At 41.3% G+C, this 18,014-nt stretch overlaps 4 protein-coding genes across 5 annotated transcripts; 2 read left to right on the top strand and 2 right to left on the bottom strand.

Annotated features, from left to right (window-relative positions):
- Positions 1-21: 21 nt before the first annotated feature.
- Positions 22-3,841, bottom strand: morn2 (MORN repeat containing 2). Of its 2 annotated transcripts, XM_044342912.1 has the most exons (7): positions 3,756-3,841; positions 3,616-3,669; positions 3,468-3,503; positions 3,341-3,397; positions 3,154-3,257; positions 2,916-3,052; positions 22-2,477 (listed from the first exon to the last, which is right to left on the bottom strand). In XM_044342912.1, the coding sequence occupies exons 2-7, from the start codon at positions 3,620-3,622 to the stop codon at positions 2,375-2,377; spliced, it is 444 nt and encodes a 147-aa protein (XP_044198847.1). In that variant the 5' UTR covers positions 3,623-3,669; positions 3,756-3,841; the 3' UTR covers positions 22-2,374. The 2 variants fall into 2 exon arrangements, with proteins under 2 accessions (XP_044198847.1, XP_044198848.1); XM_044342913.1 differs by having other exon boundaries at positions 3,341-3,391; positions 3,471-3,503; positions 3,616-3,817.
- Positions 3,842-3,929: 88 nt separating this feature from the next.
- Positions 3,930-16,143, top strand: dhx57 (DEAH (Asp-Glu-Ala-Asp/His) box polypeptide 57). The gene is made up of 27 exons (XM_044342888.1): positions 3,930-4,093; positions 4,673-4,706; positions 5,159-5,346; positions 5,474-5,767; positions 5,884-6,081; positions 6,232-7,133; positions 7,218-7,402; positions 7,507-7,628; positions 7,759-7,954; positions 8,119-8,243; positions 8,428-8,561; positions 8,684-8,738; positions 8,827-9,041; positions 9,160-9,276; positions 9,391-9,487; positions 10,762-10,935; positions 11,040-11,240; positions 11,430-11,706; positions 11,827-11,922; positions 12,011-12,094; positions 12,257-12,394; positions 12,728-12,802; positions 12,929-13,063; positions 13,153-13,353; positions 13,724-14,992; positions 15,178-15,231; positions 15,324-16,143. The coding sequence occupies exons 3-25, from the start codon at positions 5,162-5,164 to the stop codon at positions 13,865-13,867; spliced, it is 4,350 nt and encodes a 1,449-aa protein (XP_044198823.1). The 5' UTR covers positions 3,930-4,093; positions 4,673-4,706; positions 5,159-5,161; the 3' UTR covers positions 13,868-14,992; positions 15,178-15,231; positions 15,324-16,143.
- On the top strand, positions 15,181-16,143 carry LOC122974870 (small lysine-rich protein 1). The gene is made up of 2 exons (XM_044342914.1): positions 15,181-15,231; positions 15,324-16,143. The coding sequence occupies exons 1-2, from the start codon at positions 15,229-15,231 to the stop codon at positions 15,582-15,584; spliced, it is 264 nt and encodes an 87-aa protein (XP_044198849.1). The 5' UTR covers positions 15,181-15,228; the 3' UTR covers positions 15,585-16,143.
- On the bottom strand, positions 15,834-17,919 carry stmp1 (short transmembrane mitochondrial protein 1). The gene is made up of 3 exons (XM_044342915.1): positions 17,752-17,919; positions 17,410-17,463; positions 15,834-16,426 (listed from the first exon to the last, which is right to left on the bottom strand). The coding sequence occupies exons 1-3, from the start codon at positions 17,764-17,766 to the stop codon at positions 16,355-16,357; spliced, it is 141 nt and encodes a 46-aa protein (XP_044198850.1). The 5' UTR covers positions 17,767-17,919; the 3' UTR covers positions 15,834-16,354.
- Positions 17,920-18,014: the final 95 nt, after the last annotated feature.

Here is an 18,014-nt window from a genome sequence, read left to right as displayed (position 1 = left end):
ATTTGAACGTTTTCTTATGCATTTTCTAGGGGAAAAAAAGGCTTTTTGGAAACAGACCACAGGGTCATTTTGATAGTCCAAATGTAAGAGTGGGAGCCGTTTCCTCTCATGGCATAATGATCACCCAAAAAAAAACGAATATGACAGCTGTAAGTGTTCACGAATGTAAAGTGTGTGTGCAAAAAGAATAGAAGCAGTTATCTGAAAAAGGGCAGATGTTGAGAGGAGAAGAAAAAAAGAAACTATCCTATTTGTTCACTTTTAAAATAGAAAAATGTACCTTACACAGAATTCTTGCTATTCCAGATATGTTAGACACTTCCGTAATCTTATCAAATCCAGAAGTCGCAAATCTGTAATCACTGATGTCATCCAGGATTTGTTCGCACACACATATCCAACCTCAGCAATTATCAGAATAGCAGGAATCCTTCAGCTCACCGTCTTCACTACTTTTACAGGCCACCTCCCTCTCCATCTGCCCGACCACCACACTAAACCACTGAGCTCCTGGTGGCCTTGGTGAGCACTTGTTGTCACAAAAATGGTGCTGTTTTTTTTTTTTTTTTTTTTTCTAGTACGTCTTCACTGTACCTTACCCTACCTATCAGAGTTTGTACTTGAGAGCTCTTAAGTGGAAACGTCTCTACTAAAGCACACACAAACAAGCACAGAAGACTAATAGCATGCTCACTTTTTTTTTGTTATCTACTCGCTGTGAGGGGTCAAGAGCCGTTATGTATTATCTTTGTATAGATCAATAATTAAGTCTTGACTCGTGCTTCTCTGTGGAAATGTGCATGGCCACCGTTCTGTTTTCTGAGTACCTGTATTTGGAACAGCTTTTTTTTTTTTTTTGACCAACGATGTTTCCAGCACAATTAGAAAATGTTTCTGTGTTCTGCATTACAAGGGATTTTACTGTTTTTCTTCATCAGGAGATAGAAATCTTTGAAAATAATATTGTATACTTAATAGATTCTCAGGTTTATGGAGATAATATATTGCAACTATAGCTCACTCTAGCTTCACTACCTGCTGTGATGAATACACATTATCATCACATTCTTACACTGAACTAACACCTGAAGCACTGCCGCCGCGTAGGTCGTTGTCGGGGTGTTAGTACATTTTCACACAGTCACTCAACACAATAACTCATTGTAAGTGTGTATCTATGTCAGTTACGTTTCAACTATTGTATCTCGTGCCAAATTTGAGTGCCATTTTCTATTTTTATTTGGTTGTTATTGCCTCCATTGTTGTATTTAAGGTTTTTCATTCGAATCGCCTCTGAAGGTTTGCAATACAAGATGTTATTTTCTACCTGAAAATTGTACAATCAATGAAAATAGCTGTTTTACTGTATCTGGTACAATATTTTACCAGATGTGTTAAGCATTGTATGGATGTTACTACAGTATATATGTGTTTTTGTTACACATTTCCATATAAGCATAGTCTAGATGAATACTCTACACTGAATTTGTTCAGGGGTATGTGCAATTACTGATCTGTAGAGGCATTATTCAATAGAAAGACAAATTACAATATCAGAGTTGCTTATTAAACAATGTTGAACAATTGTGAATGTTTGTTGACTATGAATTACATTGCAGCTCTGAGGAAGTCGTGCAGGATAACAGAGTGTAGAAAGCTGGTCAACACACAAAGCTGTGTACACACCCATACACACAAACAGTAAAGGTCAAACTGACCACACACTCGCATCACATCACATCACATCACACATTTCCTCGGGCCAATGTTCCAACAGTTTGGGTACAGCTGTTGTGGCTGAGGATGGGAGCATATGCCCTCTCTATGATTGGCTGGCAGTGTAATGATGTAAAACTGTCCTGTACTCATCCTTAACCCTGATAGGGTCAAGATACAGTATCACCAGGGACAAATGAAACATTTTGGGGATATTATTTAGTGTCTGTGTCTTCCCGGTCTTCAGTGCACCTGAATGCATCTCCTACAGCTACATGAAAGCAGAGTGATATGTAGTTGGAACAGAAACAATACAACAATAGTATAATATTTCCTGAGTGAAACAAGGCTCACACAAAGAGACACTTGCTGTGTTGGAGCACCAGGACCAATAAAGCAGGAGATACAGCTGAGAGCAAGAGACATGACTCATTGATTGCATGATATTAAACCATCAGTACACAGAAATACATGGATGTGTGATCTCAGGCCTGTGAGGCCTGTGTGTGATCTGTCAGCATTTAGTATAGTAAATCTATTTATCTCTTGCACAGAGGAATATGTAAAGACGAGATAATAGTCTTTTCTTATAAGGTTTTAATGTAGAATATATCATACAATGTTTTACACAGTCTGGTACAAAAATGCTTTTTTTAGTCTATATGTTGTGCTGCATTTTCAGTCCCAGCGCTGCTTTGCCGTGAAACTCCCCCATCCACACCAGTCCCTCCGTGTTAGTGAACGCCCCTTCTCCCTCCAGCCTACAGTAGAAGAACACATCAGTTAAGACATCTAAAATATGATGTTTGGTGTAACATTGCACATGTTGCACATCAAGAAAATGAAGTAAAATAAAAAACATCAAGTTGGGTCCCAGAAAAAAACTTTAAAAGTACTTAAGGGTAAGTTAAAGGATATATTGTGAATGTTAGGGTTCTTGGGGTTAATGTACACAACACTGTAACAACTTTAGTCCTGTCTTTCAGTCCTGCCACTATAGATTTAAGTGGGATTTGTCATGTTAAGGTGGAAGAAACCTCTGATTGCTTTGGAAATGTACAACTGAAGCCTTGCTGCTGTATTCTGGGAATAAAAAAGGCTAACCTGAACAATTGTGCACCAATTAAACCACATTCCTTAAGTATAAATGTAAGTAAGATCCTAAGTGTTGTAGCTCTTGTGGAAATGAAACAGTTTACCTGTTCTTGTTAAAGTGGCCCGTGTACATGGAGCCATCCGGGAAGGTGTATGTTCCTGTGCCGTGGTACATGTTGTCTTTGAACTCTCCTTCATATTTTGCTTTGGAGGGATGCTGGAGGGTCCCTCTGCCATGCATCTGGGAGAGGAACAGAGATAGAGATAGAGCAAGCATGTATGAGAAAATAAATGCAACCATGTACACAGATGTAAGTAGGTACACACACAGTAAATACATACTTTGTCCTCATGCCACTCTCCAGTGTATATACCACTTGCTGAGGTGTGTTTACCAAAACCACTCCTTGTTATCACCCCTGAAGCAGATCTGCTGCACTCCCCCTCTGTGGGTGAAAGAAAAGAGAAGGTGACACAGACCCACAGCATGCATTGGATTGAAAAGCTGCATCCATCATTTGTCACTCACCATATCTGTCCCCATTTGGGAAAATGTAGTTCACTTTCACAGGTTCTTCCCCTGCAAAAACATAGACATATTTCCCTCAAGCACCTCAGCTGTAAGGTGAATTTTGTAGGTATGCAACTTGGATATTTACCTTGAGTGTTTAAAGAATCTCTTTCATTCGTGTCTGAAAGTTTAAAAAAAAAATCACAAAAATTAGCCAACAGATAGGAAAGACAGACAGGAGTTGTGAGTGTGCTGTGGGTGTTATAAAATCAGACTTCATAATAACACCCCACCAGACATCCGTGACAGCTCAAACCCGACAGGAAACGCTGTGTAGCGGCCAAGTCCTGCGATGTGAAAAGTCAAACAACTTATGAAAAAGTAGTGAAAGTGACACAATATAACTTTATGCTATATTTGTCCACTTAATCACCCTAAAAATAACCAGTCCTGACTATACTCTGTGTAGTCTATGTTGTAGGGGCGGCTAGACGCGAGCTGCTGTTGCCATGGTTACACGTTCAATGCGGAACTAGCTTTAAAATGATTGAAATTGTTAAAAACGCAGTTTAGCTCAACACATGTTGCATTTACTTTTGTAAATGACCTATGAATGACCTCCGAATATTATTTACGAAATATATGATGCAAATTATTATTGTTATTATTAATATGACCTCGCTCAACCTCACCGGAAAAGAAACTTTGAACCCTAGAGTTTCGACCAATGAAAGAGATGCAAGCTACCGGTGGTTTCAACAGCTGTCGCAGGTTAGTACACTTGTTAGGAAAGTTTAGTTTATCAAGATATTTAGCTTTTTTATCTGTTGTCATATATACCTTTATTTTTGTGGCATTGTTGAGAAGTGTATCCTCTCGACTTGACTTGTGAGAAACCTTCTTTTAGCTCTGTTAGCTTGTTAAAAACAAGTGTGGAGTGAGCTCGCTAGCTGTTAGCTTGTTATATAGCTGAAGCCTGATATATAAACCGACACACTAGCGCGTTCCCTCTTATACAGGCTATATCTTGCGCTTTTGTAACTTGATAACATAACACATTGTGATCCAGCCAGGCGTGGGGTTGCTTCAGTCTGCATGCTCAGTTGGGTTGCATAATTGTAGCCACCAGCGCTGTGTGTCAGCCACCATCTCATTGCTCTCACTTGAACTGAGGAGCCACAACGAGCCGCCCCGCAGCTATGTGCGACTCTGTGGATGTTATAGTAGCTGCCTGCTCTGTCCGTGTCCACAGCTAGCTCTTCTCTCTGGTGTATCCAGGATTATTATCGGATACTTCAAGGGCTGAGAAGATTTTATTCAAACAATACAATCTCCTGCCTCTCTTCACAGATTATTTGCTGCGATGAAAAGACGCTGATTGAAGGTGAGTATACTTTGGTATGGCAGCCAGTGTATTTCGAGTAAGCCATGATTGTCGAGGAGTGCTTTAAAAAAATCTGTTTAGGTCTATAGAGCTGTGACGATTAATTGATTAGTTGTCAACTTTTAAATTAATTACCAACTATTTTGATAATCGATTAATCGTTTGGAGTCATATTTTAAGAAAAAATGTCCACATTCTTTGATTCCAGCTTTTTAAATGTAGATATTTTCTGATTTCTTTAGTCCTCTGTGACAGTAATCTGAATATCTTTGGGTTGTGGGCTGTTGTTTGGGACAAAAACAAGACTTTTGGGAAACACTGACTGTCATTTTTCACCATTTTCTGTCACTTTATAGACAAAACAGCTGATCAAATAATCAAGAAAATAATCAACAAATTAACCAATAATGGAAATAATCGTTAGTTGCAGCCTCATATGTATCTATTGACAGAAAATGAGTGCAAGGAGAAGAGGCGGGAAGCCCAACAGAGGAGGAGGGAGATTTAACAAGCCAAGGGGAGGTGGAGGTGGTGGCGGAGGAGGAGGAGGAGGCGGAGGCGGTGGTAGAAAAGGAGGAGCTGGCCGCTGGGATGACGATGATGATTTCAGCCTTGATTTTGGACCCTCTCGGCCTAGCAGGTATACATTCATAGTGAAGGAGTTCATTATAAGATTTAAAAGTGATCACAGGGTGCTCAGGGTTAATTATATCATCCTCTCTCTTGTGCCCCTGTGTCTGCCTCTATCTGTTTTTTTTTTTCTCCAGACCTAACAAAGGACGGGGCAGTGGTGGAGGTGGCCGTGGTGCTGGCAGGGATGGCGGTCGAGGACGGGGAGGCAGGGATCGAGACAGAGACGGCAGAGGCGGTGGGAATAGCAGCGGCAAGGCTCTGCCAAGATCCCTGGCGAGACCCAGAACATGCCTGAAGCCAGGTGACGGCATCAGACCAGAGGTGAGCACCATGCCCTTGCAGAGGATTTTCATGACTAATGAGAACCAAGAACAACTCAAGGAGTTGCTGCGGGAACTACAGACCCAGGACTTTGATGAGCCCTATGAGTAAGTACATCTATCTAAATATGCTTGAAATAGGCTACATCCCTTTATCTGTTAAATGAGACTTGGAATACTAGATTGTGAGTTCATATGAACTCATACGACCCTCTCTGCCTCAGTGAATCTGGTTCAGATTATTCGAGGGGAGAGGAGGAGGAATTTGATGAGTTGGACCATCGTGACGAAGGCCAGTTTTGGGCCACTAAAGACGATCCTGTGGAGAGAGCAGAGAGCCCAGAGTATGACCCAGAGTCTGACGATGAACGTCCTGCCCCTGAACCTGTTATCTCCTTATTTGCCATAGGCAAACTCTGCAGGTGATGTACAGATTTGTTTTGTTCTTTTTATTGCAGATTTCAGATCTGAAGCCACTATTTTCACTGCAGTGCTGTCAAGAACTTAAAGAATGAAGTCAAATGTTGTGCTTGCTCCCCTAACATCTGTTTTGCCATCTCTGCTCGACATAGGTATGGCTTTGACAGGGTGCGCAGCAAGCAGGCACTGGAGGTTGGTGGAGGAGACTTTGGGGCAACACTGGAACAGCTCCTCCTCCAGGTTTTCACTGAGCACTACGGCCAGAAAGCAGTTTCCCCTGATGGTCTTGAGGGGGTGCCTATGGATGAGTGCTTGAGCCAGAGGCAGGAGGAGGCTCTGGCGCTAGCTGCCATTTACGGTGAACGGTTCAATGAGCGCATCGCTAACACAGTCTGGACAATAACCCTGGACCTCTTATTCCTCACGGGTGTGAATAAGAACGGCAGTGAAGTCGGAGATCGATATGGCGAAAAATCTGTTAACATCCGTGATGTCTGCCGATTCTACCTGAAAGGGCAAGGCTGCCGTTTTGGGAACAAATGCAAGTTCAAACACCAAATGCCCACCAAAGGGAGGTCTGGGGCTGGTTCCCCAGACCTGATGGGCCCCAGCCAGCCTGGGATCAGCAGCTATTCTCCTCCTGAGTATGAACTAGAGATTCGATTCCCCAAAGGAAACCGTTACCCATTTCAGGCACCGATAGTAGCCTTCAGCACCAATGACGAGTCCATGGGAGCTGCAGGGAGGCTCAGCGTGACCGAGAGATTGTTTGGAGAGGCATTGGCCGCAGCGAAGAGCAGCGAACCCGTTGTTTACACTCTCATCACCTTGTGTGAGGATGAATCTACCATGAGGGAACTGTTGGCTGTTAGTCATCACAAATACAGCACGCCGCCACCTGTTGTGGCAGCTCCTCCACCCTCTCTTGCCATAGCAAAGAGTAAGAGTGTGAAGAGCAATGCTTCTGAGGAAAGCAGGAGTAGCAGTACCAGCAGTAGTAATTACACCAACAGCAGGAGGTCTGCTCCATCTTACAGCCAGAGACACTTAGATTGTGAGTCAACAAGTGACTTTATACTTTATACTAGACTTGTTTTTGTGTTATTGGGTTGAAATCTCATCACCTATGTCTTTACAGATAAAGAGACAGAAGAGGCAGAAGAGCTGGATGAGAGGGATGAGGAGGAGGATGACAAGGCCGTTCCAGTGGAGAGCGAGAGTTACGTCAATCTGAGGAAGAGGATGGTGAACAAGCACAACCTGAAAATAGACAACCTACTGCAAGAAAACAGCAAGCTGTGTCGAGAGTTTCGGAGGAAACAGGTAAAAGAGGCCTGCTGCAATTTAGACATCTTAACACTCCGATATATTTTACTCTACCCTCTCCAGCACAATGCATTTATAATTCACAATGTATTTTCACCCAGTCGTCCAGGCGCTTCAGGTCCATGCTGGAGCAGAGGAGGAAGCTGCCAGCTTGGCAAGAACAAGACAACATTCTAGACATGTTGGACCAGTGCCAGGTACTGGTAGTCAGCGGGATGACTGGGTGAGTCACACAGAGCTGCAAGTCTTGGCATTCACAAAGACTCATGTATGTATGTATGGAAAATTTTACTTTACTTCATATAATCTATATGATTCTGTTTGATGTTTATTTTCTGTTTACTCCTCTGCAGGTGTGGTAAGACGACCCAGATCCCACAGTTCATTCTGGATGCCTCTTTAAATGGTCCAGCGGAGCAGGTAGCCAACATCATCTGCACCCAGCCACGCCGCATCTCTGCCATCTCTGTGGCTGAGAGGGTGGCACAGGAGCGTGCAGAGCGCCTGGGCAACTCAGTGGGTTACCAGATCCGCCTGGAGAGTGTCAGGGTACGGACATTTAACATATATCTAGTGTGCAGTATTTGGAACTTGCAACATTTATTCACTCTGGCTATTTCAGAGCATCCTGAACTTTAAATTTTGAAATAATCTCTCAATATGTTGCCAAGCTTTACGTAATAAAATAATCTCTTTTTACTGTGTTCTGTCAGACGTCCGCCACCAGACTGCTGTACTGCACCACCGGTGTGTTACTGAGGAGACTGGAGGGCGAGGCAGACCTCAAAGGCACCACACACGTCATTGTGGATGAGGTGCACGAGCGCACAGAGGAGAGGTGAGATTATGCAGATCAGTGACATATGGCACAGAAAGTGACTCTTCATCGTACATTTCTAGATGTTTATTCGCAGCTTTTGTAATTTAGTCAATTGCAGACATCTCAAACTGGCAAATAACAAGATCAGTTTCTTCATAAATCTTTTCCTAAAATGCATATTTACACACTTTTTTTCTGTCAGTGACTTCCTGCTGTTGGTGCTCAAAGACCTGATTATACAGAGGCCAGACATGAAGATTATTCTAATGAGTGCCACACTCAATGCCAACCTCTTCTCTGAATATTTCTACAACTGTCCCACTATCCACATACCAGGTAACTTGCCACATGTAGTTCATACTGTACACCAAACCTGCAAATTATATTTTGCTTAAACTGAACATCTGTTCACAGATTTCTTTTCTCCTCTTAATGAATATCAATATCTCTCATTCCAGGGCGTACATTTCCCGTTGACCAGTTTTTCCTAGAAGATGCCATCGCCAAAACCAAGTAAGTTCCTCCTCCTTTGCTCCAACAAACAAGTATACTTGACTGATCTTTTTTTGTAACTTTTTATTTTTTACATTCACTTTCTCAGCTATGTGATTGAGGATGGCAGCCCTTACATGCGCTCAGGGAAGCAGAACTCATCCTCCACAAGTGGGCGAGGAAGCAAAGGAGGGTCAAGAGACTTGGTGGATGACTTGGGAGACGACATGTGGAACTTCATGTCTTTCTGTAAAAAGGACTTTGTCAAAGACTCTGTCCCCGACCAGCAGCTCAGCTTCCAGGAGCTCACAGTTAGATACAAAGGTTATTTGAGAACAAGTGTCATAAACTGAGCTGATCTGTTTCATGGGTTTTTAAACTGTACCTCATTCATCTTATCCAAATAAACTGGATATCACATTTTGTTTTTCTGTGGATGCAGATACTAAGAAGTCTGTGCTGAAGACCATTGCTGCGATGGACTTGGACAAGATCAACATGGATCTGGTGGAGAGTGTGCTGGAGTGGATCGTAGATGGGAAGCACAACTACCCCCCAGGTAAGAGTTAGAAATGTACTCTTAACATGAGGGTAATCCAGCATACCTTGGCAGTTTTAATGTGGACTTGAGTTATGTTTGTGTAATCTTTTAAATGTTTTTTGTGTGTTCCAGGTGCAGTGCTGGTGTTTTTGCCAGGCCTCGCTGAAATCAAGATGCTCTATGAGCAGCTGCAATCCAACAGAATGTTCAACAACAGGGGTGCAACCAGGTCTGTCGAAAGCTGTGTGTGTGTTTGTCCTTTTATTGTTAGTGTTGGTGAGGGTATAAAACACAACAGAATTCATCCTCTGTGGTATTTTTGATTTACCTCGTTATGGAATCGTTTTCACTGGACATTCTTCCAACTCACTTCTTAAAAGAAGTATTTCTCCCCATTTGTCCTAGCCATTATCAATTCCCTACTTTTATCTGGTCAAGTGTCTAATTATTTTAAACCAGCTACAGTTCAACCATTTCTCAAAAAGCCATCTCTTGATCCATCCGTTTTAAATAACTTCTGCCTCAATATCTAAACTTCCCTTCCTGGCTATGGTTTCGGAAAAAATAGTTGCCGTGCAGCTCATCAATCATATGAATGGCAACGGGCTCTTTGATAAATTTCAGTCAGGTTGTAAGGCAGGTCATAGCACTGTGACTGCACTTCTAAGAGTTCTTAATGATATTCTTTTAGCAGCTGACAATGGCCAAACATCGGTTTTATTGCTTTCCAACTTTGACCAACAGGTGAAGTCAGTCATTCAATCATACTTTCTGCAACTTCACATCTCGAACATTAAATCTTATTTATCTGCTAAGAATCTGGAAACTGTCATCCATGCTTTCATTACATCCTGCTCAGACTACTGCGACTCACTGTATTCCCGTCTCATTCAATACAACATCTCCAAACTTCAAATAACTCCAAAATGCTGCAGCAAGACTCCTCACAAAAACCAACAGAATAGTCCACACTCTGCATCTCTACACTGGTTACTTGTACGTTTTAGAATTGATTTTAAAATTTTAATGATTACATTTAAAGTTCGTTTGGGGTTCCTCCATTTTCACTTCACATTTTTACTGTGTTTTAGTAATTCATAGTTCGCTTGTCATTATTACTGTATCAGTTCTACTTTTATTTATTATATATCTGGTAATTTCTCTTGTTTTTGTCTTTGTAAAACACTTTGTAACTTGATTTTGAAAAGAGCTATATAAGTTATTATTGTTATTACTATAACAATTCTCATTTTCACTTACGATAAACACATGGTTATCATTCACAGTATGGTATTTTCACATAAAAACCCAGATGTGGATAATCTATGTGGGTAAAATCGTTTGTGTCTTTTTTTACATGTATATAATTTAGGTATTGTACAAAATGTAAAAGGTGTGTGATATCGTCATGAAACATTTTGATCTAATGCTCAGTTGGATAGGAAATGAACACTATCTATAAGTCAAATGCTAACTAACATAAGTGTATGTCCCCAACATCAGGTGTGTTGTGTATCCACTCCACTCAACCTTGTCCAACGAGGAGCAGCAGGCAGTTTTCAGCCGGCCTCCAGAGGGTGTCACCAAGATCATCATCTCCACCAACATTGCTGAGACCTCGGTAACCATTGACGACGTGGTATATGTCATCGACTCTGGCAAGATGAAGGAGAAAAGGTAACTTAATCTAAAGTTAAACCTTATTTAACCTTAAACCTCATTTATATATGTGCACGTCCACATAATCCACATACGTCATACTCGTTTGGTTGTATTTTCAGGTACGATGCATCTAAAAGCATGGAGAGCCTGGAGGACTCGTGGGTCTCTCGGGCCAACGCGCTGCAGAGGAAGGGCCGAGCGGGTCGCGTGGCCTCGGGGGTCTGCTTCCACCTCTTCACCAGCCACTGCTTCCAACACCAGCTGCCCGAGCAACAGCTGCCTGAGATCCAGAGAGTGCCTCTCGAGCAGCTCTGCCTCCGGTAGATCCATCTGTTTGCCCTTTGCACAATGCCAGCTAGTGTTGTCGCTCTGTAAATGCAGACAGTAAGGTTTATGTATGACATGGAAATGGAGAGGAAACTGGCTAATTACTTTTTTTTTTTTCTCTAGCTTTCTTTGTCTGATTTTTCTTTTTTTTACCTCTCTCTCTCTCTCTCTCTCCCTGACAGAATAAAGATCCTGGACGTGTTTGCAGAGCAGATGCTCGAGTCCGTCTTCTCTCGCCTCATCGAGCCCCCAGCTATGGGAAGCTTAGATGCAGCCAAGCAGCGCCTGCAGGACCTGGGAGCTCTGACTGCAGATGAGAGGTTGACCCCGCTGGGCTACCACCTGGCCTGCCTGCCCGTGGACGTGCGCATTGGAAAACTCATGCTGTTCGGCGCCATCTTCCGCTGCCTCGACCCAGCGCTCACCATTGCGGCCAGTCTGGCCTTCAAATCACCATTTGTAAGGCAACCACTCGGTACCATTGAGAGACCATATGTTTCTCTCCTCAGCATCACAGCACTGATTGTTTTCATATGACATATTCATTTTTTCATTTGGTCCTCTCTCTTTGTTTTCCAGGTATCTCCATGGGATAAGCGTGAGGAAGCCAATGAGAAGAAACTGGTCTTTGCCGTGGCCAGTAGTGACCATCTAGCTTTGTTACAGGCATACAAGGTACAGACTTTGTATGTTTAGCTTCTAAAGCTAGTATGTTTTTCATTTATTGAAATGATCAATGTGATGGGCTTATCCTCTCTTTCAGGGATGGTGCTGTGCTGCGAAGAATGGCCACCAGGCCGGCTTCCTTTACTGCAGGGAGAACTTTCTGTCTTGGAGAGGCTTGCAGGTTGTTTTTTTTAAATTCACCACTTCTTGCAGTGTTTAAATCTAAACCTGCATGCAAAACAATGAAGTGCTTGAACAGTTTGGTTTTTGTTTTATACAACAGGAATTTTCTTTGTATCCAACTTAAACATTTCTTAATGCATGTGTTTTGTAACTCGTGCAGGAGATCGCCAGTCTGAAGAGGCAGTTTGCTGAGCTGTTGTCTGACATTGGCTTCATCAAAGAAGGACTGAGGGCGAGGATTATAGAACGTATGTGCTCTAAAGGCACTGATGGTGTTCTGGAGGCAACTGGTCCTGAGGTAACACACACACACACACACACGCACTATTGTACTATTTTTTTTGTTTTCTTTCCAGCTCACATTAACATATCAGTTGTACAGCACTGCTTTTTCTGCTACCCTTTGATATCACTTTTCATTTTTTGTTAGGGAAATTATTCTAATCTTTATTCTAATCTCTTATTTCAGAAATGAAGTCTTCTTTTAAATCAACAGTTGTTTTTTTTTTAATCTGTAGATAAGATGTAACCGTGGTCTTGAAGCAAATCTGATCATTTCTAAAACTGAAACATTTTAACCTTCCATAATACAAACAGATTCACACATTTAACCACTTCTACTCCTTTCCAGGCAAATCTGAATTCAGACAACATCCGGCTGATGTCTGCCATGCTGTGTGCTGCCCTCTACCCCAATGTGGTCCAAGTGCGTATTCATCCTCTCTTTTGTTGAAATAAGAAACAAAAGCCAATGAAGCATAAAAGTATCTCTCATGCTTAACATCCCGACTTGGCTTTATACTCGCTGCCCTGTGTTTGACACGGTTCTCAGGTGCGAGCTCCTCAGGGGAATTACAAGATGACCAGCAAAGGAGCGATGAAGATGCAACCCAAAGCCAACGAGCTGCGCTTCATGACCAAGAACGACGGCTGCGTGCATGTGCACCCTTCCTCTGTCAACTACACGGTGAGATGATTCAAGTATAAAAAGATGTAGCTTCATATTTAACAGCAAGTAAGAGAAACAACCCTTGTGACTCTCCTCTGTGCTGCCAGGTTCGCCACTACAACAGCCCCTACCTGGTTTACCACGAGAAGGTGAAGACGAGCCGTGTCTTCATCAGAGACTGCAGCATGGTGTCTGTTTACCCGCTGGTGCTGTTTGGAGGCGGTCAGGTCAATGTGGAGCTGCACAAGGGAGAGTTTGTCATCTCCCTTGATGATGGATGGATCCGCTTTGCTGCTGCTTCTCATCAGGTCAGAGTGATGAAAGATTGAACAGTTTAGAATCAGATCAACAATAACTTTCCTTTACTTTTAATAACAGTGGTATTATTTTGATGATGAATAAGCATGGCCCAAAGCAGTTACATAAAAATTATAGCAAGATCATTATCATTTGAGGACAAACTTTCATACTTCATTTATGACCTGCAAAGCAGTCTGTATTCACTGTAATAAAGCACAGAAACACATTTATGGGGGTTAAGTTAGTATTTATGAAGGTTAAAAAAAACTAAGATGAGGGCAGAAGAAAATTAATCCTGATGTAGGAAATAAAATTACCATATAAGGCAAGCCAGAGTAACCAAATGAGCTTGATTTTGTTAATGTGTGTGTTACCCAGGTGGCTGAGCTGGTGAAGGAGCTGCGCTGGGAACTGGACCAGCTGCTGGAGGATAAAATCAGGAACCCGAGCATGGACCTGTGCAGCTGCCCCCGCGGCTCCCGCATCATCCACATGATAGTCCACCTCATCTCTACGCAGTAGCTCTGCTACTTTATTCCCCTTTAAACCCTTTTTTGTCACCCTCAAGGGCTTAAATGCATGGAGCTCTGCAGTATAGATGTCTTTCTGCTCCTGCATCACTGCCACATAGTGATTTACTCCATTGATCCCACCGTGGGATCCTCACAAGGAGGAAAGTCAGAGTAAATAACCCTGAAACTGGTTGAAATTTGCATTGTGTTTCTCCAACACATATCAGCAGGCCAAATACTGTACTTGAAGTGCAGTCCTCTGGTTGAAGGACAGTCACCACACCACCCTGCTGTCATTGTGTTGCTGTACTAGGGGCTTTTTAAATCAAAGTATGCCTTGGGGAAAAAAAAAGAATCGCTCTATGCAGGTGATCTATAAACCTCCAGCGCTGTTACTGCTGAAATCAAGTCTTATTTTGCTATTGATGAAATGCAACAATAGAAAAGTTCGTTTTTTGATGCCATACTACTACTGTATGTGCAGTAAATTGGCACAGAATTGATTGTGAAATTATGTCAGACAAGATGTCAGATGAATTGTGCACAGTGCATTTTTATTTTGAGTTGTGTGTCTTTCTCACAACTGAGAAGTTTCTTGGATCCATATTGGATTTCTTACACTCATAGTGACTGCATACTTATTATGGTTATGAATATTTATTTGTAGTGCATGATTGAGAGATCCAAGAGCTTCTGCATGGTATTCGGTTGTTTTACATTTACTGAATGTATTTCAATGTTACAGTGATGTCAAAACTACACTTTCACAATGTGAATGCAAGGGCTTTTTAAATCAGGAGAACTTGATGAGAGTTGCCAAAGAGTTTGAAAGCTGTTGTCTTAACAAGTGATGAATCCCACTGCACAAAAAATAAAAAAGGTGAAGACGGCTATCTGCTGACTTTTATTTGCATTCTTACAGATTCCGTTTAGTTTTTCAGCTTTGTGATGTGTTTGAGGACAATTGCATCTCGGATGCAGCTTAAGAATTTACAGGCTTGGCGGAGAGGCCAACCCGTCATTCATGAGTGAGTCTGTTCTGTCTCTATGACAACAGGACATAAACAAATGGGGTATCACTGTCCCCGTTGAAGCCATTCAGTTGCCACTTAGAACAGTGCCAAGTCCAGAACTGGTAAGATATATATTTTTAATTAACAATTTCACTGTGTAGTTTTGAAAATGCACTTTTTTGTGCTTATCCTTTAAAGTAAGCAAATTCCTTAATTGTAGTCTGCTTTTGAACTATTGACAAATCATTTTGTTCATCTAAATGTACTGTTTATTATAGCATACTAAACAAAGTAACTAATTTTACAGATGGATGGATCATCCATCATCATATAGGAAGTGACACTGACGTCTTTCACTATGGTAAAGTTCAGTAAACAGACAATGCAAACTATTTATAGTCAAAGTGGAGTAACTGATCTAAATTGAGTAAAACACTTGTATTTCTTCCAAAGCCCACCAAATCCAGGAAATCAAGATCCCACAGTTCTAGGCCCGCCAAGAAGAGTGGGAGTCCAAAAACACCGAAAAAGAGGTCTTCCAGTGCCAAATCCAGCAAGAAAGAGGTTGACATCCTCAGCCCAGCAGCCATGGAGAATGTCTACTACATTTCACACAATGCAGTGGACTGTTTGGAGTTCAGAGGCTTTGGGTGGCCAAAGTCAAAGAATAAGAAGAAGAAAAAGAAGGGAAGAAAGCGGAAGAAGAAAAAGTAGATCACATTTTGCCAAAGCTAAGATACTTTTTTTTTTAATACATTAGGATGAATGGGACAGTAAAATTTAATGCCTTGCTTGTGGCTCCCTCTGGTGGACAGATTTGTGACAGCACAAGTAAAACACTTCTTGTACTAGTGCAATGCAGCAATATAGATATTGTTTTTGATTCCACAAATTCATACAGTACTGTTAAGCAAATGTGTGCCAGTAAATCATTACATAACTCATGAGACAAAGACTTTGAAATTCATCATCAGCAACTTTATTGGAAGCTGAGTGTTTCAGAATTGTATATGTATGCACCAATATCATAAAAAGTTTGGCAGTTGTTATTGACAATTAGGATGCTTGTGAGGGAAAGTCCTTAAACTCTGATGTACCAGCTTACTCTTTTCATATTCACTTTAGGGACACCTAATGTGAAAATGAATGTCATGTGTGAGTTAAAACACCACTGTGCATCCTAGAAAAGGCCAGCTAACAGTGCCATGACACTGGACTTGAAAGTGTTCCCACAAGGTAGTTTTAATGTCCTTTAAATCCACACTTTGCTCCTTGCATCTTATAAAAAATAGGCTACAATGAGAACATGCCTATAAAACTAAAGGCAGAAACAAATACTGCTCCAGGCACTGTTAATATTCCCAAACATATTTTACATTATCAATCCTTTTATCAAATGTACATCATTATACCATAACCCTGTAAAATAAATAGTTTTTCTGCAGAATCCGTCTATTCTTGCTCGCAACATGGTCCCGTCTTTCTCACTCTGGGGGCTTCTTCTTGGCCTCCACGTCTTTCTTGAAAGCTTCGATTTTCTTGGCTATGTTGGGAACCTAAAGTGGAAAAAAATCAGTACAGTCAATTAGAGCTGCAACAATTAGGCGACTAATCGATTAGTCAATCAAAACAAATAATTTAGATAATTGATTATCATTTCAAGTCTTTTTTTTTTTTTTTTTTTTTTTTTAGAAAAAATGTCTTAATTCTCTGGTTCCATCTTCTCAAATGTGAATATTTTCTGGTTTCTTTAGTTCTCTGTGATAGTAAACTAAATAATTTTGGTTGTGGACTGTTGGTCAGGACAAAACATCTTAGGTTGCATCTTGGGCTTTGAGAAACACACTTTCACAATTTCCTGACATTTTATCACCCAAATGACTAATCAAGAAAATAATCATCAGATTAACCGATAATGAAAATAGTCGTTAGTAGCAGCCCTACAGTCAATATGCAATCTTATGTATATACAGTTGCCAATTCATCAGGTGTACTTACAACAGCCTTTATGAAAGTTATAATGTTCTTTTTTTAAATCCAATTTAGAAATTGAGTTGTATTGTGTTGCACTGAAATGTATTTCTTAAATATTTTGTCCACTCCATTTATGTTGAGGAACCAAAATATTCAATTGCACCACAACCTACAGCCTCCCAAATGACCATGAAGTTTATTCAACACTTCTCTTGTACAATTTCAACAAAAACAGGACATTATGATCTTCAGTGGGAGAGTTGTTGCAGAGCCATTTCATTAGATTGCATTTATGGTTGCTAGGTGTTCGTAATAAACTGGAAACTGATGCAGGTCACTGGGAGGACTGAACAGCTTTAGCAGCACCTGTCCAGACACCCTTGCTTTGGCCGGTGTTTCGGTTTAACAAGTGACCGTGTTACCTGGTGACTCTCAGCAGAATGCGTACGACAACTACATACACACTGGCGGAGGGCATAGGTCACTGTCACGGAGATGACGTCACTGACCTGTTAAATTAAATGAGGACCTTTTTTAAATAAAGAGAGACGTGCAGCAAACTCACATCGTAGTTCTGTGCGAGGTACATTCCCACCACATTCCCCAAAGTGAAGCCAGCCTGGAAAACAAAATACAAATGTTATTTAGGACCGAAATATCAATCAATCAAATGATGACTCCACAAGACATTAGTTTTACTGTCATACTGACTTCATTGGTTTTTAAAGGGTAACACAGTTCATTGTTAGCTTTTTGGTGGCTGACAGCTACTTTTTAACTTAATAAAACAGAAACTTTTTTCTCGAATTTTACTCATGCTAACACATTAGCTATGCTACCTCCGCTGGTGTCTCTCAACATCCTGACAAATGTCGATGTCACACACGATAATGTCAGTTAAACTCACCAGAAACTGTAGCATGGTGGATTAACGAAGGGTTGGCAACAGCAGACTAACTTACTGACTTAGAACCAGGCAGTAAATTACAGGTTAGAAGAGGGGAAGTCAACCACCCTACTTCATTAACAGCTCTTCTGTCATCAACAATGGGTGTACGCATGCGCGAGATCAGCAAAAAAAGAAAAAAGATACAGAAGTAGTTTATCGCGTTATTTCCGGTGTTGTAGTCTTTTCCACAGTCTGAGCTGTACTGGCTCCCCAGTCGAAAA

Source organism: Thunnus albacares, chromosome 23, assembly GCF_914725855.1.
Source record: "Thunnus albacares chromosome 23, fThuAlb1.1, whole genome shotgun sequence".
NCBI classification, from domain to species: Eukaryota; Metazoa; Chordata; class Actinopteri; order Scombriformes; family Scombridae; genus Thunnus; species Thunnus albacares.
The sequence above is the reverse complement of the archived record's forward strand: the minus strand, read 5'-3'. Positions and strand labels throughout refer to the sequence as shown.

Excerpts from the sequence above, each read along its gene's own strand:
- morn2 (XM_044342912.1), bottom strand. Across the intron at positions 3,053-3,153 it reads GAGAGTGGCATGAGGACAAA|ATGCATGGCAGAGGGACCCT; the intron begins GTATGTATTTAC and ends TTCCTCTCCCAG. Across the intron at positions 2,478-2,915 it reads GGCCACTTTAACAAGAACAG|GCTGGAGGGAGAAGGGGCGT; the intron begins GTAAACTGTTTC and ends CTTCTACTGTAG.
- dhx57 (XM_044342888.1), top strand. The coding sequence starts at position 5,162 with ATGAGTGCAAGGAGAAGAGGCGGGAAGCCCAACAGAGGAGGAGGGAGA. Across the intron at positions 11,241-11,429 it reads CTCGAGCAGCTCTGCCTCCG|AATAAAGATCCTGGACGTGT; the intron begins GTAGATCCATCT and ends TCTCCCTGACAG. Across the intron at positions 13,064-13,152 it reads CTTCCTCTGTCAACTACACG|GTTCGCCACTACAACAGCCC; the intron begins GTGAGATGATTC and ends CTGTGCTGCCAG.
- stmp1 (XM_044342915.1), bottom strand. Across the intron at positions 16,427-17,409 it reads ACCTCGCACAGAACTACGAT|GTTCCCAACATAGCCAAGAA; the intron begins GTGAGTTTGCTG and ends TTTCCACTTTAG.